Genomic DNA, 25,555 nt, shown 5'->3' on the forward strand with positions numbered 1-25,555 from the left:
TTCACTTTTGAAAAGAATGTTAGCAACTTCAACAAAATATGGCTCCTACCATACAGTTTGCATATTTAACGAATGGAAAGAACTGGAGTAAATTTAATATCCTGATCAGCTGCAAGATCTTAATCCAATAGAGTCTATTTTGGCTTGGATGAACAAATATTTTTTGAGGGTCCAAAATAGTTCTCTCAGTAGCTTAAAAGAAGAACTAAATATTATTTGGAGAAAAGCTTCAACGTTTTAAACCAATTGAGAAAATATATAACATTACGATATGTAACCGAGATGACATGCAATAGAGATGACATGCAATCATCTTTTGATATGCAATTGAAAGGTTATGAATCAATCTACAACTGATATGATTTTATTAAAATAGAATCAGTCGAAACGACATTTTTTTCTTGGTAGTAAAAGGTTTATTTACAGTGAAATGCATCTTACAGTAGATCAATATAAGATTTGTTGAAGAAACTTTCATATCTAGTTGTAGGAGAGATTTTTTTGGAATACAAAACAGCCATCGTTATTAAAGTATAGATTAACAACAGTTTGCGAAAATTTTTTATCAGTTGTCTTTAATCCGTCGAACAGACTTTTTATTACATGACGTAAAAACAAACACAAATATTTCTGTCCGTGTTTATCCCTAACTTATAAAACGGACGCTGATAAAACAAATGTCATTCTTAACAGCTGAAATAAAGTTGCAAACAGAAAGATAAAGAGTTGATATGTAGTTCGTTTCTTTCCTTCTTTTTTGTGAAAAAATTCATAATGAAATACAAAACCAATGGATTTTCAGAAAAAGTGAAAAAGTACGGTTTTTATTACTTTTTGATATTGTTATTAAGATACATTTGCGGAGTTTTTGATACTATTATTAAGTTAGATTTGCGGAATTTTCCAAGATAGATTTATTTGTCGAAAATGTGCCATGACGTTGCGAGTTGCCATGTATTTGAATAAAAACAGACGATTTATTACTCCCAGAATAATTTAATCCCCGTTAATTTCCGTCGTTAATTAACAAAAACGTAAATAATAAGTAGTTTAATTGCAATAAAACGTCACAGCTACGATTATAAAGACGAGATCTGTATATAACTTGAACGATCGTCTATAATTCGGTAGCACCGATGATAAAGGAAAGAATGCAAGGTTTAAATAATATTTTGCCTACCGTCATATAAAAATGATTCAATTGATTTAATTACACCATGGTAGCAAAGGAACTTTTTAAATCGCGGATTAGGAGATCTCTTTGCATTGTTATTATTTTTTTTTTTTTTTTTTTTTTTACATTTTAGAAGCAATCCAATATGTGTTGGTAACGTCGAAAAAAAAATTTTGACAAACGAAGTAATGACGAACGAAAAGCGTATTGAATCAAAACGAGGAATGAAAGGTAAAGTTACTTGTTTTGAATTGTTATATTTTCATTTATCTACACGTATAATAGACATACGCACTCGTATAACACACACACACACACACACACACACACACACACACACACACACACACACACACACACACACACACACACACACACACACACACACACACACACACACATATATAATGCTTATAGCCATAAATTTCAAGAGGTTACTAAGAGAAATCTTGACTGTTTAAAAGAAACGAAGGTTTTTGACCAAGAATGAGATTTTCAAATCTCCATTAGTTCAGAGTTCCAATAATCAAAACAAAAAGCGCTTTAAAATTATGTTTTATTTTTAAACTTTTTTTTTTTTTATTTTATTATTTTACTATATTTTGTTCTTATTATTTTACTATATTTTGTTCTTATTATTTTACTACATTTTATTCTTATTATTTTACTATACATTATTCTTATTATTTTACTATATTTTATTCTTATTTAAACATTTCCTTATAAATTTTTAAGTCGTAATTGAATTTATTAAAGTGGCAGCAAGAATTCTTATTTTATTTAAGCAAGCACATTTCAACCAAGTTCCTGAATGAAAAGATTTTTAGAAAAGAGAATGAATTTTGCCAGAAAGTAAATTTTAGGTTTCTTAATAAATGTAAATTTTAATTTGCTTCTTATGAAAGTAGTAACATTATATTCTGATATATTTACATAAAATTATTCTTGATTATTTTTGATGCTAATACTCCTTTTCTTGAATTGCATTACAAATTTTGAAATAAATAAGGAGGTTCTTAGGCAGGTGGGTATCTGTAAACATAATGCACATAGGTACTTAAAATTCTTAAAATCTCTAAATAAAATAAGTTTTTTTTGTAATTTTTTTTCCTGTTTAAAACTATGATGAGTAAGATTTGAAATTAAAGTCCAACTAAAAGCAAATATTTTGGCGGAAGGTTTTTTTTTTTTGGCATTCATTTTGTTTGAGCTAAGTAAAATGGAAAAGTATCGTGGTATGAGTTTGAGCTCAATTTTTTCTCGTATAATGGCTCTCATTTAATGTTTCTCGCATCATTGTGGTTCTATTTTAATGGTGGTTCTTGTGTTATGGTAAAAAATAATACAGTATTCTATTCTTTGTTATAATTTATTAAAGTATTAATACATCTAGATAACATTATTTTTTCCTCTCATTTTTATAGTCTTTTTGAAACTTTTCTAATATTGTTTGTCTTGTACGCTTCTTATTAATTCAATAAAGAAAAGCCTGCTTTAATCTAAGGGAAAATTGTTAAATAAAATCTTGGTGTTGATGACTATTAATATAATTAAAATGCTCACTAATTTCTTTTTCAAAATATATATTTTGATAATTTTTTGTTGACAAATTAGGCTAGTAGAAGATTAAGTGATTCAATGAATGGTTGACTTCTCGAGACTAAAAAGTTTTTAAAAAAGTTTTTGTTGTAAAAAAAGATATTTCATGCTTTAATCCTACCTGTAATGCCTCATATTTTAACCAACACACAAATAGAAGCGAAATTTCTATAATGTCTAGAACGTGGCCTATAAGTAATGGAAACCGGGTTGTATTTGGCAAGAATACCCGAAATCATTTGGCTTGTGTTACCCTGGACATAGACTAGGCCTGATATTCCTTTTAAAAAGATTAAGACTTTCGTTTTGTACTTTTATCAATAATCAGAAAGAAAATACTTTTCTGTAATGGATAACAGACTCAATTTAAACAGAAAGAAAAGTGCAGCAAATTTTTCGAGGTTGAGTCAACAACAAGAAGAAAGATTACAAATTGTCTTAGGCATTATGATTCTATTTTGTTAATTGTAAGCACGTGTAACAATTTATTTGTAATGAAAGTTTGGCTGCTGAGAGTAATTAGCCATTCAGACTAAAATGACGTTCTTTAGTACCAAGCATGCAATGTATTACAATAAACCAAAAGGAAAAAATCTTCAAATACAGAAAAACTATGGTTTGAGAAATTTGTTACTGTCAACGAATGTACTCACTTCCATTATTAAAAATTCTTTAACTTCAAGAAAGTAAAAAAAGCCATATTTCTGGCGATAAGCAAATCGTTTTTACCTTCAGCATAATCTATCGAAAAGCCAAAAAATATTGCCACATTTTAAATGCTGTGTTTTACGATCCATTAAAATAATTAGTTGTATAAATAACAAAATTTCGACACCCAAACCTTATTATATGCAAGCGTGGCTCTTATAAGTGGATGAATTTAAATATGTTAAATTATTTAAATTATGTTATATTATTTTGCCATCAAATTATGTTTTTGAAAAGTTGAACACTTTTTTAAAGATTTTTTTGACTTAGCATTAAATAAATGCAAAAGAAACATAATTGATCAACCTTTCACTTTTTTGTTTCTTTTACTCTAAAGCCAGTTTATTCTGCCCAAGAATTGACTTCAATTTCCTTTTTCTGATTATCTGTTACGTTTAATTTCATTCGGATTACTAGTTTATATGTGCCCATAATTATGAAAGTGGTCTAAGTCATATATTTCTTGTTTCGAGATATTTAATGATTCGCATTTGAATAAATTTAAAAAATTCCGTATAATGTTGTAATTACAACTACTTTTTAAAGGTTCATTTTTGACGATTTCGTAAAAATTACATTGAATATACTTAGTTTAAAATCATGTCGTGTGAAATAAGTGATAAATTCTTTTCTTTTTTTTTTTAATTTTGACTTAGACCACTTTCATAATTATGGGCACATATCTCTATATACGGGGTCACGAAAATATTTGATCAGATCGTGGCGATACTTATTACAGGCCTTCCCGTCGCGAATCCGTATTTTTAACTGGGGGCGGACAATCTTACGGAAAATATAAAAAATGGCTGAAAAAATATGCGAGCTACATTATTTTCAGTTAATTTATTAAATTTAAAAGGAACTGTTCCAATGCACAAAGTGTCTAATGCAGTTTTATTAAATGTCATAAATTTTTAATAAAACAAGAAGTAATGAAAAACAACATTTTTCAGAATAATGAATGAGTTTTATTTAAAAACGAAATCACAAAAGAAAAATAAACAACCTTTAAAATAATGCAAAAAAAGCTATTAAAATAATCATCAAATATTAGAAATTGTTATGAAAAATGTACATAGCAATACTTTTTAATGTTTTACAGATAATTTTAAAACCTTTAATGCAGGTTCTTTAGAGGATTTAGGTGAAATAAACAATAATTTTTAAGAAATATGTTTGACAATATAACACCATGTTTCTTTAGCATGTTTAAGTTATAAATATCTGATATCATCATAAATATATTGCACAACGACTTTCTGCATGTCATTTTTTTCTCAATTTCAAAAATAATGTAACAAAAAAAAACCCACTGAACACAGCAATCCAGAGGTACCCTCAATCCACCTCTGTCCATAGTTTTTGTGTAGTCTCCATACAACTGAAAATAAAATGCAGTGTCAGTCAACAATTCATTTTCACTGACATCATCTTTTCTTGTAACATAGCCTGCAATATAAAACAGAGCCATTTTTGTACTCAGTGGCAAAGATGCTTCTAGTTCAGGCAATTGATTAATTATATCACAAGATTCTTCACTTCTAAAATAGCCACATTTTTGACATAAATGCTCAATATCAGTAGTGTAATCTGAAACATCAACTTTTAATTCCAATAACAGTTTAGCTTTTTCAATGTTTAATTTTTCAACAACATTTTGAACAGTTATAAAATATGTTCCGCCTGAACCTTGTCTAAACTTACTGAATGCTTTTTCAATATAATCTGTTGAGAACTCTCCTAACATAACATAAATGAAATTGTTTTTTAACAAATATTTACACATCTCTACTAACCCATAACAAGTATGCCAAATTGAAGTACCTGTATCTCTAGTTAAGGATTTTATTCTACACCCTTGTTTACCACTTATTTTAAGAGCCATATCCCCGAAATCAAGTAAATATTGCAAATTCATGTCTAGTTCTTCCGAAATAACTCTTTTACGAGAATCTAAAAATCGAGTGTCGCCATAAATTTCTTTTACACTAACTATTTTCCAGAATTTAGTAACTTTTTCTAAAAAACAAATGGTTTCATTCATATTACAAGGGTGGATAACTTTTGAATAAGTTTTGAGAGCAGCTATAGTTTCATCACAAAACACTTTTAAACAGTGTGAAACATTTTGTCTTTCAATAGGTTTTGGATGTATAGCTACAAAATTTAGTCTAGATAATTTAATTAGCTGATCTTTCTCAAAATCAAATAAACATTTAAGGTCACTCCATTTAGCAGTCATATTTTGATTTTTTTCAAAATGCAATTCCTGTGTTTTTTCTGTTATCCAGTTATTTCTGATACTTTTTAGTAGATGAACATAATCAAAAAGTAGAAAAATCCCACATTTTGTTAACCAAGGTTTTTCTTCAACTCTCTCAAATAAATTAAAAAAAGCTTGATTTGTTCGATTTCCATCACAAATAACTGAAATAACTTTTCCATTGCTAGACTTGATTGAATTAATAACATAGCATACTTGCTCAAACAAAAAAGAAGCATCCAAATGACAGACAGGTATCATTTTGCACAAAAAAGATGGTCCACCTTTTAAACATTTAGCCATGATACCCAAAACAGTATTTGCTAACAACTCAGGATTATTTTCAGCTTTTCCAAATAGAGAACCACCATGGTAGAGAAGAAGAGACTTTACATAAACCTCATCTACCAGTATTATACAATTTCTCTGATTCTCCTCTATATTTGAAAATACAGTGCTGATAAAACTAATATCTGAAACATTCTTTGTCCTAGATGTAATTTTTGTCAGTGTTTTTACACTCGGAAGTTTAAAATCTTTTCTTAACTGATTGTATAGACTTCGAGATGTTGAAAAATAAGAATACGATCTGATGATTGTTTCTATACTATAAATTTTTTTACCTACTTCTGATGCATTCATAGATGCAATATGATCTTGTAATATCAATCTTTGATGATCAACTTCAATGTTGTTCAGATAGCGAATTGTTTCTTCCACTCTTGACCAACAATCAAGAGTGGTAATATGGTTTTTAGATAATGAAGAAATAAAGCAACGAACACCAGCATGAAAACTTTCAAATTTAAAATTGCTTGAGATATGAACAGCAAACATAGGTATACAGTTAACATAAAAGGAATTTGATTGGATGTGCAAAACTTCATTTACAACAAAAGTTGTTACAGGACAAACAAATTTATGATTTTTAATATCTTCACATAAAGAAATGAATGTAAACAAATCACTTTTTAAATATTGTGACAACTCATCACACTTTTCATTTCTGATAGAAGACAACACTTTAGTAGTGGACCTTGGTTTTAAAGGTTGAGTTGGTATAATACTTGATGGAATATTAGGAAAAATTGAAGGAGGTTCGATTGGTCTATCTTTCCCATTGACACGAGCTTTTAAAAAATTTTCTGGAAAATGTCTTTCACAGACAACAGTATCTGGCTTATTTGGAAAATTACTTCTTGGAATTGAATTTATCCAACGATTTCGTTCTTCTTCATTCGAGGGAAGCCTATAAACTCGTACTTTATTTAAGTGTCATAGTTTCCTCTACATCCAGGAATACAGCACTTTTTAACCATTTTGTGACTATCAACTGCTCTCAAATCGACGTTTTAAGACTAAACTTTCCGTAACATTGTCCGCCCCCAGTCAAAAATACGGATTCGCGACGGGAAGGCCTGTAATAAGTATCGCCTTGGATCAGATAAAACGGGCAAATGGAAAAAGTTCTCAAATGGAAAAAAAAGGTTCGCTATGGTCTATCTCGCCCCTGCTGCGAAGACTATCAATGGTCTACTTCATTCTCTCCGACTACAAATATTGCTAAGGAATAAAAGGACTTGGAAACTTTTAAGATATTTATAACAATAAAAATGGCAGAAAAAACGGTTAACGACGTTAATTAAGCAAATGTGGTCCTAAATTATAAAGGTGAATATTACATACAGATTCTTGAAGGAGACCATTTTGACAAGAATAGACTTTGCAAACGACTCAAGTTCTATTTAGTTAAAAATTATTTGAAGAAATTATATAAATTACACTGTTAAATTATATTATCAAAAATTCTATTGTTAACAAAAAATTATTGTAAAAATAATAGTTAAGTAATAGTTATTTAAAGACAATATAAAGATAAAAATTTAAATATTTAAAAAGCAATTGTAAAAACAATCACCATAACCACTAATTTTTACTAGAATTTGTACATAACAGTATACAAGCCTATTATTAGCTATAGCCTTTATTTAAATCCTATTTAAATTTTTCTTATAATAATAATGATAGTTATAATAATAATAATAATAATTATAAAAATGTGATAATAATGCTTCATTAAGAATCATTTGCTTTATGTTATTTTACATTTCAGATATATCACGTGTCCAAGTTTATATAAGAGCATGTCCAATATTTTCTGAAAATGAACCAAGTGTTCTTAAATTTCCTAGCAAAAATGAGGTATGTTTATATGTTTCATATATTAACTGTCTTTCTATTATATTGTGTTTATATTTATGCATGTGTGTGTATATATATATATATATATATATATATATATATATATATATATATATATATATATATATATATATATATATATATATATGTATATATATATGTATATATATATATATAGACACACAGGGTCCTCAAAAAAAAAATTTGACAGCATATTTTCAAGCTAAAAATTCAAGATTGTGTCAATTTTTATTTTATTTCAAATATGTTAAATGATTAGTTCTATTACACTATATTCTTCAAAAATAGATAAAAAAAAAAATTTATAAAACTAATAGGGTAAAACCACCGAAGTGGTAAAAACGAACTAAAATGGGAAAATTGTATTTTTTCAAAAACAAAGGTAAAAATGATCATGGTTTCTAACTATGTATGGTTTTTTTACCTTCCTAACTACCAAATAGAGATTTAATCAGTTTTGACAATATTTTTGGTACTTAAAATTTCATATTGGCATATTGACAATCTTCATGCCAATGCATAATCTTTTTTTTTTTTTTATTTATTATGTATTATGATTATGTATTTTGGCTGAAGATTGCCAGTACACTGGTATGAAATTTTAAGTACTAACAAAGTTCTCATTCTTCCCTATATTTTCAATGTGTGTGTTTGTGTGTGTGTGTGTGTGTGTGTGTGTGTGTGTGTGTGTTTGTGTGTGCATATATCTTGATGTGACTACTTAATATATTATTTCTATATCTTATTTAACAGATAACATTACAAGATGGTAGTAAAGAAGTAAAATACAAATTTGACAAAGTCTTTCCACCTCACTCTTTAAATAAAGATGTAAGACTCAATTATTTTAATATAAAGTGTGTGTGTGTGTGTGTCTGTGTCTGTGTCTGTCTGTGTGTGTGCAAGTATTTATATACACATACATAAGTATGTATATGTGTTAGTTTACATATTTCTAATGATAGGTAACAACAAGTTTATGTGGCCCATTGGTATCATCTATTGTTAGTGGTTACAATGTCAGTTTCATTGTTTATGGACAGACATGCACTGGTAAATTTTAAAAAGTTATAAAAGCTATTTTTTGAAGTCATCAAGATAATTTGTGAAAAGTTTTTTTGTTAGAATTTAAACCTTTTTTATTGATATTTTCAAGGAAAAACCTACTCAATGCTCTCTCAGGATGGAATGATACCTACAACCGTAAGCAAACTATTTGAATTTCTTGAAGGCTGCACTGAGTATGATTATTGTTTAAGCCTATCATACTTGCAAATCTATCAAGATCGCATCTATGATTTGCTTTTCAATAGTGAAAATGGTCCTCTTTCATTGAGAGAACATCCTAAAGAGGGTAAATAATTTTGTTTTATTTTACTTATTCTCATTTTGTTAAGTGTCAATCATTTGTCAGTCATAAATATCTTAAGTAAGTTTCAAGTATTCCTAAATTAGCATTTTACTGTATTTAATTTTGATCATATTTAATAAAATTTTTTATTTTTGTTTTAAGAATTGCTAAATGTTAAAATGTAACATAAAGTATTTACAGTTTATGATTATTTTTTTCTATAGGTATTGTAGTTGAGGGTTTATCAGAGACAGTGATAAAGAACACAGAAGAAGCTATTAACTTATTGGATATAGGAAAAACAAAGCTTATTTTGGATCAAGGATCAATACATTGTTCACGGTAAATAAACAGAATATTCATTGATGTGTAAATTGATTTTTTCAATAGTCACTCATAATCTGTTTTAAATAAGATGTTGATGAAAAAAAGTAAAGCCAACAGAAGAAAAAAGCAAATAGATATATATAGATGAAAAGTACAAATAATGTTTGTTGTAACTCACAAAAGATTATAGACACAATTTTCAATCATGCATTTACTATTATAATTTAATGTAAAAGTATCTTATTTTTAGTGCTTAAGGTATCATTTTTTTGTTTTTGTTTTTAAGTTTTATATAAGTTTAAACCAAAGCTAAATGTTTGCGGTAAAAATTTTGAAATTGACAAATTTATTTAAATTTTAAATCTCCTTGAGGTAACTGAGAGCTAGAACTTTTGTTAAAATTAAATTTCCGATTAAAGTGATTTTAACATCTTAATGTAGCTCTTGAAATTAAATTTTGATAATAAGTACATTTAAGTTTTATGTTTATCATGTATAAAGTTTCATGTTTCATTGCAACAATAAATGAATTTCATTTAGATCACATGCAGTGTGTATGATAACAATTAAGAAGCAGTCAAAAATTAATTACAGCTCAAAGAAAAAGAAAGTCTCCAGTCAAACCAAGATAGAGAAACTGGTGAGCTTGCAAATAAATGTAATTTTGTTAGAATATTTTGTCATCTTATTTATTAAAAATATTTTATCTTTGTTTCAGGAAAATGGTGAAGCAAATATCATAAAAACTAAACTGTTCATGTAAGCAATAGTTTTGATCTAAAAGTTTCATTACTGTAAATTACACAAAGTTAGAAACTTCAAACAAAAATGAAAAGTCATTTTATACAAGATTTTTTTTGGGTGATGATTAGTTTTAAGTTATTAGAAGTTGTTTGCAGCTTCTAAAAGAATGGGATACTGTATAATTGATAAAGCAAGTTTTCTACTTATAAGCAATTTATAGACAATTTCAGGTATTGGGTAGAAACGACTTATTACGAGCCAACACTTTAAGTTATTTTTTTTAAGCTCAAGATTCAAACGAGAAAATAAAAATTATAGCTTTCAATTATAGTTTTCAATTATAGTTTTAAAATTTTTTTCTGCTGTGGTATTTTAACATTTTGAAAATCAATGTTAACATTTGGAAATCCTTATTTTAGCTGCTCTGTTTATCTTCATTAGATATCTTTTAAATTTATTTTGTAGAAGAGCTTTTAGTGGCAAATTTAGATATCTTTAAGAAATCTTTATTTAATTTAGAATAAACTGTATATGCACCATACTGACATTACATTGCACCACACTGACATTACATTTCACAACTAATCTTAAATAGGACATATCTGGACATTTTTAAAACCACATCTAAAAATCCAATCATGAAGCTGATTTAAGAATATTGTTTACCATCTTCTTAGAATGTGTAAAAAACTCCATTACTTACACTAAGTTTATTATTGCTATACCCTAAAGGTGTGATCTAGCTGGTTCAGAAAGAATGAGGAAAGCTGATCTAGAGACCTGTTCTAGCAGAAGAATGTCTGAAGTTAAGTTTATCAACACATCACTTTTAGAATTAGGGTATGTATTATAAAGTTTTATAAGGTATTTTAAATGTAAAAATCTTCTATCATTTGTTTATGGCACAGATTTAACTTTTAAGGAATGTCATTCATGCGTTAGCCTCTCAAAATGGTTATGTGCCTTTTCGAAATGCTCCTTTAACACGAATTTTGCAAGAAAGTCTTGCAGGAAATAGCAAAGCTGCAATAATGGTATGTTATTATTTATAATGAAATTTGTTATATTATGTTTTTTTATTGTGTATGAAAAGCTTTGGAAATTTAGGTTTTTAGGATTTCAGTTCAATAACTGAGATCAAAATACAAGATGAAGACCTGCAAAGAAGATACTCTAGGAAGAAATTCATTTTTGAAAAACTTCTCATACAAAGTGTTTTTTGTAAAGATAACTTTTCATGTTGATTTCCAGATTTGCATCTCACCATCACTGTCGAACACTAAAGAAACAAAGTTTTCTTTGAATTTTGGACAGCGAGCAATGAATGTAGTTAAGTTCAGTGGATCAACATCTAATGTAAGAATTTTTGTTAGAATGACTGGATTGTTACAATACTTTATGATATAGAGATATTCAAAACATAAATTTATAGTTATGATTTTGCATTTTTAGGAAGGGACAGATTATAATTTGGATACCTACAGCAAGAAAAGAAAGGTTTTTGTTGCAATAATTTAGAATAAAACATTCAAGATAAAGAAGTTTTTTTTTTTATAGAGATTACTTTGCTCTGTTTACAATTAGGTTGACTACAAGGCCTTGGCAGAACACCTCCAGCAAAAGTTGATTAAACTGGGTTTGTAGATTTAATTGGTTTGCTTAATTGGTTGCCTTGAACCTAAAATGGAATTTTTATATATACTAGGGTGGTTCATAAAAATTTAGTTAGAGCTAGAGGTCAGGGCATCCTCCCAGATTGTTAAACCTATCTATAGTTTTACTCAGATAAAATTTCAGCTCTTTATTTCAACTAGAAAGCTGTGCTAAATGACATAATGTATTACATTTTAGTCCTGTTAGCTGTTGATATCGGTATAACTTATGTTGGTGAACAACACTTTGATTTTCAACTATTCCTCTTGCAGACTATACTTCAAAGTTGGTATTGGAAAAATCCGACCTACCGAGACCAATGACAATTCTGTATTGGTATCGGAAATGTAAATGGGTATCAGAAAAAATTACCAATCCAGTGACCACATAATACTTTCCATACCAAAACTCTGTTGCTTACTCTTCATTTTAGTGAGGCTTGGGCAAAAGCTCCACTTGCTTGGTTCCAGTACAAGATCTGTTGCTGTGGATTAAACTGGAAAGAAATGAATCAGTTGATCATGAAAAAAGCATCACTACCAGTAGGTCATAGAAAGTCATTTGTGGTACTTTTCAGACAAAACTATAGACCTGACCCTGGTCTATGACAAGCTCTCTGTGATAAGTAAATCAAAATGCTGTCTCTAATGTAGAGAATGTTACAAAAAGTAAATAACAAGCTAAATATTGAATATTTCTGGTCATGGACAATGTTTGCTGAAATTTTAAAAACAGTAAACTCTTAGTGTACTCTTACTAGTATATTTAAGTAGTTTTCAATAGAAATTACTCAAAAAAACATGCTTTGTTCACGTAACACACAGTGGCATCTGTGCTGTATAATTGAGAGTTCAATTGCTTTGCGTTCAATTTAAAAACATATAGCAAAAAGAAAAATTCCTTGAGTATCATCTTGTTGAGCTGAAATTTTGCCTAAATGATAACATTGATAAGCCTAACAAACCAAAAGGTTGTCCAGGTTTCTAGCTTCAAATTAATTTTTTTTTTATATGTGTGTAGACAACCCTAATGCATACCAAAGTATGTTTCTAAAGAGTTTTATGTTAAGAAATTTTTTTGTTTAAATAACGTTTATTCTAAAATTTACTCTAAACAAAGTATTTATAAATTTTTTTTTTTTAGAGGATGCATACGAAAAAGAAAAGTTTGATATGCAGGCATTGAAGCTTTTACTTCAACAAAATTCTGATGGAAAGAAGCCAGTTGAGGAGATATTGAACCAAATCAATTTAGCGAAAAAACAATTTAACAGTGTTGAAACTCAAACTAGCTTTGATATGAGAAACAATAGTTATGATTTAGATATGCTCTCTGACTTTGAAGGAAAGTCTGAAAGTTTCCCTGCCCAATATTTAAATGATAATAACAGTGATTCCTCTTATTACTTGAGCAAAGAGTTTGAAACCTCAGAACATCTTAATGAAGACACACATGGTTTTAATAGTACCCTGGATTTTGCAGATGGAAACACACATCAAGGTGGTTTGAAAGAAAAAGTAATAGAATCAGCTAAACATTTCTATGAGTTAAATACAAATTGTTTGTTGAAAAAAGATAAAGATGGTGATTTTCAAGAGGATCTGATTTCTAGAGAAGTATCATCTGAGAAGTTTACAACTCTTGGTTTTGAAATAAACAAAAAACTTAGATATTTTGATAATGTTGAACAAAATACTTGTTTGGCTATTAACAAGAATTCAAGTAATGAGAATTTAGACAGCTGTAGTACAAATGAAATCAGGGGGAACTCAAAACAAATTGATAATATTGTTCACACAACTGCTATCCTAAGTGACGGTTTTGATAATTGCTTACAAAATAATAAAAAACAAAATGAAGGCACCCAACCAATATTATCCAATACGCTTTGTGAGTGTCATCAAATTTTGACCGATTCCTCAAAGTTACTTCAAGGAAATGTTCTTTATTTTAAAGTTGAATCTTCAGATATTGGTACTCAAACAGAGAGCTCAAGTAGTGTAGGCGATACAAAAAACCAGTTTAATGATATTGATAATATTGAGGCAATTGACTACACTTACTCTCCTAACAATATAGAGTTAAGATCAGTGGGCGAGTTCCTTCAAAATATCTTAAAGATTGGAGGTTCTATACCTCAACTAAGTTATCTTCATAGTATAACTGACATTACTAATATAGATATAGGGAAATTTGATTTGCTTTTTAGCTGCTCCCCACCTGATAACTTAGATGATTTAGAAAAATACATTATATATCTTGGATACCTTTCAGAAGAAATGCCTTATTTTATTGACAGTGCAATGGTGTTAAATGATCTAATAAACATTGTTGCAGATGAAAATACTGTTCCCTCAAGGTCTGCAGTTCATTACAGAGAAAATGTTTTGTCAATAAATCATACGAATACAACAGTTACATCTGAACCTATACAAAAATTTAATCGAAGATCTGAGTGGGAATCTTGTGATGACTTGTTAAAATTTGTAGAAGATGAGTTAAAAAATAATAACGATTTAATGAAATCTGATGTCTCTTCGAATTCAGTTGAAACAAAAACAATAGTTTCAACAGAAGAAACATCTCATTCTTCCTTAACGCAGTCAACTGAAAATCTAAAAGAATCAAATATTTTAAATGAATCTAATGAGAAAAATTGTGACCTTATACAAAAAAATGAATCTGATGACAAAAATCCTGATCTCGAACAAAAAAATGAATTTGGTGACAAAAAATCTGATCTCAAACAAAAAGATGATGATCATAACCATAATCCTGACCTCAAAAAAAAAGAAGATTTTCAAGCACTTTTTAGAAAATTAAAATACGAGTTGGAAAATATGACTTTAAATTCAGATGAAAGCAGTGATTCAGACTCTGATCATGGACCTGTTAAGGATTTAATTAGAAATTCTAATCAGGATAGTTCTTTGCTCAAAGATACCTTTACTGATTTTACTCCACAGAACGGAAATACAAATAACAAATCTCTATCAGCAATTGAGCTTGAAAATGATGAGTTACGGAAAGAGTTAATGTTAGTTAAGTTAGAAAAAACGCGCCTTGAAGCCTTGTTGTCATCGATGTGCAAAGACTTTGATGCTTCTACGGTTGGTACACCTTCAACTTCAGGAAGCAAGATATCTCGCAAAGGAGTAAGCTTGATTTATTTTTTTTGTAATTATTGCTTTAGTTTTATATCATTTTAAATAATTATAATCATGCTAAAGTATTGTAACATGTTTATTTGAGTGAATTTAAAAATTTTAAATCAAATAAAAAAATTAAGGGTTCTATTAATATTGTTTACTTATTTGCTGTTTTTTTCTTTCATTTTTTATTTGAATTTAACTTTAGAGTCTCAAAAGACTTTTAAAAAAGTTTAAAATTAGAAAAAGTTCTTCGCGTAAGTATTTTCAGTGTTAAAATTCTTTTTTTTTTTTTTTCTTTTTTCTTTTTTTGTCGAGTTTTGAGTTAAAACCCAAAATAAAAATCATACTTAATTTTTGTATGCAAGAATAACTTTAAAGTGATTTGATAAAAAATATCGTTGTAAGTTATATACGAAAAAAAAATTTTAATTTAGACAGCATCTCAAGCACGCCAGGAAGGTCTGTCGGACTATCTTCGCTTCTTTCAGAATGATTATTGTTGTTATGACTACATTTTGCTTACAAGGTTTGTGTCAACATGGCACTGTTTTTTTTTACGTAACATGCAATTTTTTTTTAGTGCGACGAAATCGGGTTTAGTTGCCGACTGGTTATCTCAAGAAAATAGATACTCGAGCATTTATCCAGTATCGCCACTTACCAATTCAGATCTAAGTTTTGAAGATCCAGCATCATTAGAGAATCATCCTTTAGACATGAAAAAGTTAGGTGCGACAGTTCATAAAGAACTTACAGGTATCACGTAAAATTATTTAAACAACTTACACGTAACATTTATTACACGTAACATTTATTACACGTGACACTTATTACACGTGACATTTATTGAAACAACTCTTATTCTGCTAGTTAAATTAATTTTATTGAAGGCCACACGAAAGCCATTAAATGCCACACGAAGGATTTGTGGCGGCAATTTTAGCAAAATAATGAAAGAGTGAACATTTTTATGATTCTACTCTTGAGTCGTTTTTTTTTTTTTCAAGGGTTTTTTTTTTTTGGTTTAGAGGAGCATCTTAACGAAAATGGTGGAGCTACTTCTGTCGAGATGAGAGAAAAATCAGATCGACATTTTCCATTCATTAAAATGAAGAGGAATTCGAGACGCTTTTCCAAAAATCTTAAGAAGTTGGAGGAAGAGCAATAGCCCTATAAATGCTTTTTTTTTTTTTTTTATTTTTTCAATTGTATAAATATGAAATTTCTTTTGTTGTAATTATTTAAATGAGGAAAAATCTTTTTATATATTTTATTTAAATTTTTTAAAATTTCTGCTGTAAATTTTGAGTTATACTAATATTATTTTTTTAGATACTTAAAACCATGCAGTTTTGATTTCATATTAGTAAAGATTTCATATTTGTAAAGAATATCATAGTGTTAAACAAACAATTTTGATTAAAAATAGTTGAAATATTTCACGAAAATGTTCAAAGGAAAAACAGTTCTGAAAGAAAATGTTCATGGTAAGCAGTTTATTTTTTGCCACAGGTTGTTAACACCGTCACGTTCTTATTTTAAAAAAGGACGATGTTCTGGACCGGACCGGACTGAAAAGAACCGGTTTGATTGGATTATAAAACCTCAAAAATTCAAAGAGATTTTATTTCACATTAAAATACTTTTAGCACTCAAAAGAATAATCGTCATCTAATTATTGTTTAAGATAAAAGTCAAGGAAATGAAGAGTCATAACGATTGGTTTAAACTCTTTGTCACACCTGACGAAGAAAACTTTAAAAACTAAAGGCTTGGCAAAATTAAAGGACTGCAAAATTCATTCGAATTGAAGCAGGAAAAAGAAATATAGAAGCTGGATTGAATTGGAAACGAGGAAAACTCTACCTTGGGTAACTGGTCCAGACCCAGGTTCCAAGACTGATCTTAATTGTCTATAACCAGAAAATCTGTGATAGAACAAATCGTGCTAAAGAGTTCAAGAAAACCAGGGTTCGCAAGACATCTTTGCTATTTTTTTTCCTAACAAGCACAAATCTCTGCTCTATAAACATTCCAGAACTCTATCTAAAAGGAATTGTAGGCGAACTCATCCTTGATATTGAAAAAAAAAAAATTTTCTCAAAGTGAAAGGTGAAAATTGTATTTTAAACTACTTGCAGTTGTGAACAAAATAATAGTAGTATAATCGAACTTAACGATCATACTACTATTATTTTGTTCACAATACTTTTTTTTTCTTCTTCTAATGTGAGATGGTAAACTAAATAAAAGAAAATTTCAATTTTTGCTTTTTTTTTTTACAATATGAATGTTGTTTCGAACACTCTGCACAATATTCTATAGCTTTTACTGATAGGCTCTATGCCATAACAAGAAAAGCAAACTTAAATATTTAGAAATTTTGGATGCGCTCTGCTCCCTTAAAACATGTTTTAAAAATAATCAAAAATAATTACATAAGTATATCTACAAAAACAACGAACTCTTTATAATTTAATAATTAAGTATGTATAATTTTAAAAAACCAAAGAATTTCCTTGTAATTTAATAAATAGTTTTTTCGAAACATTTTGAATGTGTTATTAATTTTTTTTAAATTTTACTAAGATAGTATGTTAAAATTTTTCAAGAACTGGTATTTAAAAATCCCGGGATCCCGGGAATAGGTAAATGTATTCCTGAAATCCCGGGATTTTAAATACAGCATGAGATTACAAACCCAAATCAGATTATAAAATATTAGGCAATTTTGAAGTGGGCCAATCTTCATGTACTTTTATAAAACGAATTCTTGCTACCACATTCGTTAAAAGGGAAACTTTCTTGGGCTTTTGGACAATAATTTTCCTTTTACAAACCGCTTCCGTACTGTACTGGCAGAAACAATTAAATTTTTTTTATCATAACGGGAAGTTACAACAGCAGCACGTTCTTCTGTTCATAAAACAAACTTATTCGATTGCTACATATGTTTCATTAACTTAATAATATTATTCTTGTCTTTAATAAATGGTAATATAAATATCAGGAAATCGCCAATAGTTCTCAGCAATAATTTTAACTCGCATTTCATCAATATGTTATATCTAATATAATCGATTTATATTTCGATTTAAATAAATTTATTATCATAACTATTCTACTAATTACTACTATTATTTTGTCCACAAATTAAGATGTATCTATCGAATTGATTTATCAAGGTCTGCAAAGAGTGGAAAGGAATAAACCTAAATGTTCCTGGGAAAAATATACCTCCTTGAAGAAATATTTGGGACATTGTTAAAGTGCTGGAAACCTTTCAAAAAGTTGTACAGTGATTTTAAGAAGACTTATCTCCTGATCTTAAAGATTTTGTCCTAATCTTTTTGCACATGTAGATCTTAGAAACTCTACTGCCTGTAAAGTAGATATCCAAAAAAATCAATGCAAATCTTCATTGAAGAATGAAAATTTTCCATACAATGTTAAACATTCTTTAATATTTATGAACATAATTCCTTGTAAAAAATATTCCATTTAGAGTAAATCTTTTTTTTTTTCAAGCTACTACCTCATCCTTGTTATCCTTGTTTTTTTTCAAGCTACTGCCTCATTATCCTTGTTCTCTTGAAGCTTTATCATCTTACTTATAATTATTAGAATGCTATGTCATTAGAGATTATTCCAAACACAACATGATTGTAAAAAAAAACATTTCGTATGTAAGATATGAAGTTCTGAAAAAAAGTAAATTAACCAAAAAAATCAGATTAAATTGCGGTTTTAACAAATTTTCTAAAAATATTTGTTAAAGAAGAATTTAAATTTTTAGCTGAAATGTCTTGGTATGTTGATTGAGAAAAAAATCGCCACCAAATTAAGCATAAATAAGTCTTGATTTTCTTTAGTCCTATAGTACTTCGTGTCTTTGCTGGTGTTTATTACTTACCAACAGCCAATCTATCTTAAAATAAACCACCAGACCCTTTCAACAAGTCATTGCATTTACATTTGAAACTATATATCCTGTCCCACGTTTCTTTAGTTACTACTTGCAAGGTTGAGCAAAACTACTAGATTTTCATAATGACATAGTTACTATCAGGAAGAAAGGAGTTATGCCCTATTTTTTTATCATTGTAATAATCAATAAGTTATAATAAACCCATTCTAAAGAGAAGGTAATATTGATACGAAATGTTTTCGTCTAGTGGTGTTCCCAGATGTGAGTAATGTTAGGGATGAAGTGTTAGTAACAAATCTTAATGATTTTGAAGTATTTTTTACACTCCGACATTTTCTCACGTCTTCATACGTCGCTGCTTATTTCTTACTAAATGCTTGATGCAGTTTCTTTTACAATTGTTATCTGAAGTTCAATTTTTAAATTACTAAATACATACAGTTTCTCTACGTGACTCGAAGTTTTCAACTAATTTTATTTGAGAAATTTATCAATTGCAGCATTTATTTTCGTAGCATTATGTAGTATTAACCTTTTCTTGGCATAGAAATTTAATTTCTAATTTCAAATTGTTGATAATATTATAGAAGTGACGTTAAAATGTGATTTTATTCTATACTATTCCTAAATAATTATGTGTACTATAAGTATTTTTGCGCTTTGATTTGTGTTAAAACGACTGTTAAAAGAACGTTCGATAAACTTGCTATAAAATATCTTTGTAAAGACTCGAAAAACTAACCGAAGCCAACCAACCAAACCTAACAGAAGCCTCAACCAAGATTTTTTGTAAAAAATCTAATAAGCCCAGAATTTTAGAAACAAAAAAATTTTTTTTTAAAAATCCTTTATCATGAAAAACAGTGAGACGAATAAATGTATATTTAATAAATAGTTAAATGCTAAAATATAAATAATTTCTTTGTTACCATGTTTTTCATTCTTTTTCATTCAGTCATTTGGTAAACATTCGGACTTGATATTTTTTCTTCCTACAAAAAGCTTTTAAATTTTTACTAAAAAACACTCATGAAGATGTTTTGATTCACTTGTTGTGTCATCAGCTGTTAGAAGTGCTGACCAATTTTTTCATTGATTCTTTTCTCTTTTTATCCCTTTTCCTTCGCTGAATTCGCAAGTCATGAATAGTAAGACAAGCTTTTATTGGAGGATAAAATATCAGAAACGGAAGAAAACATACCATTAAAGTAATCATGCCCCATCTACTACAGCTATTCGAACTACAAGATTCACACTTGCATGGGTGATCTACTAAGCTGTCTGTATCATCTTCATCTTGAATATGATAAACAGCAGACCGCAAGCAAACAAAGCACGTTCCTATTTCAATTGCATTTTCGAAATGATGTCTAAACCTTTTACGCTTTTCTTTCCGTTTTATATCAATTTGTGAATTTGTCTCTTCTGTTCGAACTTTGGAGCATTGAACAAAAGTCTCTTGTTCTGATGCCATGCGTTTCGAAAACTTTGAAAAGTCACTATGTTGTTCCTTTAAATATGCAGGCCGCCAAGAACTAGGAAGTGTTTTTGAACGCATTGAATCAGATATATTTGCGTTTATAGAATCTTTTAGTAATGTTGTATACCCTTCGTCACCGTTTTTCTTACTGCTCTCATGATCTAGCAAATTACTTCTTTTTGGGGAATCTTCACTAGCAGATCGTTTAATTTCAGTCAAAGGAGAGAAATGGGGCACCAGATTAACGGGTTGACTTTTAGATTTGCTTTTTAACTTACAAATTGAATTCTGACTTCCTTCTTTGTTATTATTTACACAAATATTTTTGAAGCTATATACAGAGCTTTTTGTTTCATTATCTACAAGGTTGTTTTTATCATTACTTACAAGAGCAACTTTAGCATCTCTACTTGTTGCACAAATGCCTTGGGAAATCTTCCACCGCTTTACTTTTTCTTTGTCAATTGAAAAAGGGTAGGTTGATTCAGCAACATTTACAACAATCACACGAGAATCATCACTGGACGTTTTCCCTAATTGCTCGAAATTGTGCATTGAATCGTTACTGGGAACGCGAGACGTCAAACTAGCACCTATGTTTAGTAGAGCATTTTGTTTAATGCCATTTGAAGAATCTCCTGAATTATCACGGGAACTGCAAGAAGACGATTCTGATCGAACTTGCCGTATTATTGTTGGTTTCTCTCCCGGCCCACCCGCTTTTACCCACATAAGTTCGTCTTTTTCAATATCTTCTTGCCTTTTATACATTATTATATCCTTACGTCATAAACTCTTTTTTTAGCTAGAGCAATCAAGTCATGTATTATCATCTGCTGTGTTCTAAAAAAACTTTGCAACACCAACAGATGTACTGCAAGTTATCGTCGAATATATTTTACTTCCATTGGCTTCTAATCGGAATGGTGTTTGTACTGAACCATTAAATTAAACTGCAGCATTTCTCGTATGGTTGCTAAAAACAAGATTATCAGTCAGCTAATGGAAATAATACTATAAAATCGTTTTTAAACTTATTTTATTTTTAAGACAAGTTAGAACGTGTGATCAATGAATATTTGCGTAAAAACAGTAACGTAACAATTCTGGTATAAATTAAAGACTTTCTTCACTGTGAATAGCATGTCGACACGTTCTCTAAACTTCTATAACCTAGATATAGCACAGCGACTTTTAAGAGATTATTTTGGCAATTCTGATATTTAATTTGTTTGGGAAGATGACTTCAAGAATTTTTTGAACAAAATTTGGCAGATGTATGAAGAATTCATTGGTCGATTGTATTAACCAATGAGGGTCGTAGAAGTATTTTCAAAATGATAAGAGCATTACGGAAAAAAAAAATTGTCACAGATAGCACGCACAATATCGTTTGTGTGCTTTCCAAAAATTTATATTTTTAATTTCTCTGGCATGCGAATCCTTGGTCTAAAGAAAAAAAAATCATTATTTGATAAAACGTCACCACAAAAAATGTTCCGAAAGCAAAAGAGCGACTATTTTTTTAAAAGACCAATTAAATTAAAACGGAACTGACACGCAGAAAGATATTTGATTCAAATGAACTTTTTTTCTCAATAAAAAGTTTAAACATAACAATTTTTTTGCTGTTTGAAATAAATCTTCTAAAGCATTAGAATAACTCGGTCGGACAATATAAACGGATCGTTTGCCAGATAAAAACTACGTTTTTATTTGCACGTTCTTCACTATATTCTTAATCTTTTTAAGTTTTTTAATCAAAAAACAATTGAAAAACAGCTTCCTTCATTTTTTTCTTCTCTTCGCATCGACACCACAAAAGGATAAATCAAAAGAAACGTGAAAAATAACATAAACTCAATGACAGTAAACAAACCGTGTCTATATAAATAAAAAACACGAGCTTTCGAAAGTAAACTGTAGCCAAAGATTAACACTCTTGCTAAATCTCCTGGGACATTAGAAAACATACTTTATTGCGTAATACCAAAAACTCTTTTTAAAGCTGTTATACTTAGTGTATTAAAAAAAACCCTGGGAACAGAAATTCGGACAATCGGTTTAAAACTCTCTTCGTGGTAACTTGTCGGCTTTAGTAAATATAAAGTGTTTTACACTGGCTATTATTTGCCTCCAAAAGACTTTTCCTGCCGATCCATATTTTGTAAACGCTATTTCAATTAGGCGCCGTGCGTAACTTCAAACGATGTTATAGATATAAGATAGTGTTGTTTTTTTCATCAAATATTTTTTTTATCGAATTAATTTACATCATAGTTATTAGCCAGATATGTTTTTATTGATTTCACAGACATTTTTAATCTTATATGCTATTTATCTTATCAAAATAACGATAATACGAACTTAGAATATATCACACGGTCCTCGATTTAATTGAGTTGCTGTAATGTGGAAATTAAATAACATTCTGAAAAAAAAACCTTAACCCGTTGGAGGTTTATAATGTAAAAATATATACCTGATGGAGTGTTAGCAGAGCAATGGCATTTTTGCAGTGTCATGGCTTGTCATGAGCAAGATAAACGTTTTTTTTTTGGCATAAATAACTAAGCACTATATACAAATACATCACAAGCTAAGTAAATTTAAAAGAAGAAACATTTCAACTTACCAATACAATACCGAATATTTTTTTGCCATTCTCATCTGCTTATTTTTCTCTATTTTTTCTTTCCTTCAAATAAAATTTTTTAATGACGTCATAAAGAGTGTTCCGGATTTTTTTGAGGTTTAAACACTTTAATAACGATCGAAACTATAGTAACGCGGAGAATTAAACGGATGTTGAAAAAAAAAAAAAAAAAAAAGGAATGTAAATCCGATAGAAATAAGAGTTGATAAGTTTGTTGGTCTCTGGACGCCCCTCATTTTCGCTTTGCATTTTAGGATTTTATTTTATTTTAAACACAAGGCGCTGAAAAAAATCCCTGTGCGATCTGAATTCAAGCTTAAAATGCATCATTTTTCGATTGTTTTACTAAAAAAAAAAAAAAAAGAAATACCAGCAGATGAAGAGGTTTATTTTTATCTCAAAAAACGGTGTAAGCTGAGAATTAAAACTAAGACAAAGAATTGTGAGGAATTTTTAGCAACTTAACATATTAAGAAAAGTTGTTAACGTATTTTCTCTTCTGTCTTGCACATTAACAACAGAACCCTGAAGCAAAAAATCTTACAATAGAGCTACCGATTAATAATAAAAAGTCAATGCTCAATCGCCGTTCTGCAACAAATAAAGTAAATAACAGTTCAGAATGACAAAACAATTCACTTATTAAGAAAGCATTTAATTAAAATGCATGTTTTTTTAGAAAGCAAAAAAAAGGTTTGTTTGCAGTTTCCATAGTAAATCTAAAGTAAATCGCTTGTAAAGATCATAGAAACGCGATAATCAAAATTTTTTTCGTCATTTAATTTAAAATAATAACTACAGAGTATGATTTTTAACTATAACTCACAATTTCAGAAACAAATTTGTGCATACTAAAATAAAATGGTAAAACAATTGTTTGACCTTTAATGTCGTTAATCGCACTAAAATGGTAAAACAATTGTTTGACCTTTTAGTGTTATTAGTCACACTAAAAGCATTTTTTTTAACCTTATTATTTGTAAAAATAAAAAAAAAATTAAGTTATTTTGAAGTTCGATCCAAAAAATAAAAAAAAACAAACATTAAGTTGTTTTAAAGTTCAATGTAACTCCAGTTTGATTGTCTTACGCCGTATGCTTCATAAAATTTTTAACAAAACGTTTTGTCATTGGTGTATTACCAATTTCCAGCGTTTGACAAATCGTCTTATCACGCTTTAACAAGTAAGTGCTAAATGCCATTATTAATCCCCAGACAGCTTTAAAAAGAGTGTTAATTTTAAAATAATTGCAGAATGTCCGTATTTATGAAAGATAATTGTTTGTAGCACTTGTCAACAATTAATTTTTTTTACACGAAAGGAGGCCGAAAATATCGAGTTCGATTACTTTAAGCAAAACACCTGACGCAATAATATAGACATTTTGTTAAATGACGTAACAAAAATATTAATACGACATCAATTAAACTTAGACGAACTGTTGTCCATTCTGGTAAAAAATTTAGTACATACCTTTTCAATTCTTTGTTCCGTCTGAGAGTCGTAAGAGACGGAAATTAAGCTTTTACCAATAAAAATACAACTAAACGATTCAATGGTATAAAATATCGTTTTTAAAATTCACAGTCATAAGATATTAATTCTTTTGGTAATCTTTGTTAAATTTTGCAAAGTGGATATTGATGGAAGTAACTTGGCTTTTTTTACGATCGCAAGAACTATTGTAATCGCACCAAGTTTTAGGAAAACAGAACCAGAAGTTATGGAGTTCAAGAAGGTTTTTTTGGAAAATAATTTAAGCCAGTGAGGGGGTAAAGACGCCCTGCGGACCGTGGTTCCCCAAACACTTGCCTAGACCTCCTAAAGAAAAAACTGTTCTCAGTTGTTGTTGTTGTTGTTGTTGTTGTTGTTTTTGTTTTTTTTTTCTATCAAAAATTAGAAACAAGTTTAAAAAATCTTTTCTTTAAAAAAGTAATTAAAATCATGTAAACCATAAAAAAATCATATAAATCGTAAGAAATCACATAAGATATAAAAAAATCATATAAAACATAAAACTCGTGAAAACAAGAAAGGTCAATATGGCATATAAAAAATCATACAAAGCATAATTTTGTTCAACAACTCTATACTACCTTTAACCTTTAAGTTTATAATAAATATGCACAACGCGTCAACGATATTTCGCACACACGTCAACAGCATTTTGTTTAAGTATAGAGCACGGTTACAAGAACTAGAAAACCGTTAGAAAAAATTAACTTTAAATTCAGCGATAAATAATTCATAAATGCATTTGTTTGTTCAGATTACGCTCTTACGTTCGAGTAGATTT

The 25,555-nt window shown here is 28.9% G+C and overlaps 3 protein-coding genes across 8 annotated transcripts; 1 reads left to right on the top strand and 2 right to left on the bottom strand.

The window, feature by feature from the left end:
- The first annotated feature begins 622 nt into the window (after positions 1-622).
- On the top strand, positions 623-17,313 carry LOC145202391 (uncharacterized). 4 transcript variants are annotated; one of them, XR_016450512.1, is made up of 20 exons: positions 992-1,158; positions 1,308-1,405; positions 7,858-7,946; positions 8,721-8,798; positions 8,933-9,020; positions 9,124-9,321; positions 9,543-9,660; positions 10,186-10,285; positions 10,364-10,404; positions 11,122-11,229; positions 11,312-11,423; positions 11,641-11,745; positions 11,842-11,886; positions 11,974-12,025; positions 13,186-15,197; positions 15,400-15,448; positions 15,629-15,653; positions 15,775-15,950; positions 16,223-16,681; positions 16,844-17,313. XR_016450512.1 is itself a non-coding variant. In XM_090081067.1 (19 exons), exons 1-19 carry the CDS (start codon positions 775-777, stop codon positions 16,360-16,362), a joined length of 3,675 nt encoding a protein of 1,224 aa, XP_089937193.1. In that variant the 5' UTR covers positions 623-774; the 3' UTR covers positions 16,363-17,313. The 4 variants fall into 4 exon arrangements, 3 of the variants coding, with proteins under 3 accessions (XP_089937193.1, XP_089937194.1, XP_089937196.1); XM_090081067.1 differs by lacking the exon at positions 992-1,158 and adding an exon at positions 623-815 and having other exon boundaries at positions 16,223-17,313; XM_090081068.1 differs by having other exon boundaries at positions 16,223-17,313.
- Positions 4,427-6,581, bottom strand: LOC149891277 (uncharacterized). Its single transcript, XM_090081071.1, has one exon. The coding sequence runs from the start codon at positions 6,579-6,581 to the stop codon at positions 4,599-4,601; it is 1,983 nt and encodes a 660-aa protein (XP_089937197.1). The 3' UTR covers positions 4,427-4,598.
- Positions 17,314-19,986: 2,673 nt separating the features above from the next.
- On the bottom strand, positions 19,987-25,170 carry LOC145199921 (uncharacterized). Of its 3 annotated transcripts, none has more exons than XM_090082579.1 (2): positions 24,733-25,170; positions 19,987-21,578 (listed from the first exon to the last, which is right to left on the bottom strand). In XM_090082579.1, exon 2 carries the CDS (start codon positions 21,371-21,373, stop codon positions 20,183-20,185), a length of 1,191 nt encoding a protein of 396 aa, XP_089938705.1. In that variant the 5' UTR covers positions 21,374-21,578; positions 24,733-25,170; the 3' UTR covers positions 19,987-20,182. The 3 variants fall into 3 exon arrangements, with proteins under 3 accessions (XP_089938705.1, XP_079930517.2, XP_079930518.2); XM_080074391.2 differs by lacking the exon at positions 24,733-25,170 and adding an exon at positions 23,238-23,403; XM_080074392.2 differs by lacking the exon at positions 24,733-25,170 and adding an exon at positions 23,085-23,253.
- Positions 25,171-25,555: the final 385 nt, after the last annotated feature.

Source organism: Hydra viridissima, unplaced genomic scaffold, assembly GCF_058129835.1.
Source record: "Hydra viridissima isolate aposymbiotic clone 2 unplaced genomic scaffold, HvirCarnegie_v1 scaffold_3, whole genome shotgun sequence".
Lineage (NCBI taxonomy): Eukaryota > Metazoa > Cnidaria > Hydrozoa > Anthoathecata > Hydridae > Hydra > Hydra viridissima.

What these genes read in the sequence shown, in the direction of transcription:
- LOC145199921 (XM_090082579.1), bottom strand. Translation starts at nt 21,373, where the DNA reads ATGTATAAAAGGCAAGAAGATATTGAAAAAGACGAACTTATGTGGGTA.
- LOC145202391 (XM_090081067.1), top strand. Translation starts at nt 775, where the DNA reads ATGAAATACAAAACCAATGGATTTTCAGAAAAAGTGAAAAA. An exon ending in ATAAAAACTAAACTGTTCAT is followed by an intron (nt 10,405 to 11,121) that starts GTAAGCAATAGT and finishes TATACCCTAAAG; the next exon opens with GTGTGATCTAGCTGGTTCAG. An exon ending in AATTAGAAAAAGTTCTTCGC is followed by an intron (nt 15,449 to 15,628) that starts GTAAGTATTTTC and finishes ATTTTAATTTAG; the next exon opens with ACAGCATCTCAAGCACGCCA.
- LOC149891277 (XM_090081071.1), bottom strand. Translation starts at nt 6,581, where the DNA reads ATGTTTGCTGTTCATATCTCAAGCAATTTTAAATTTGAAAGTTTTCAT.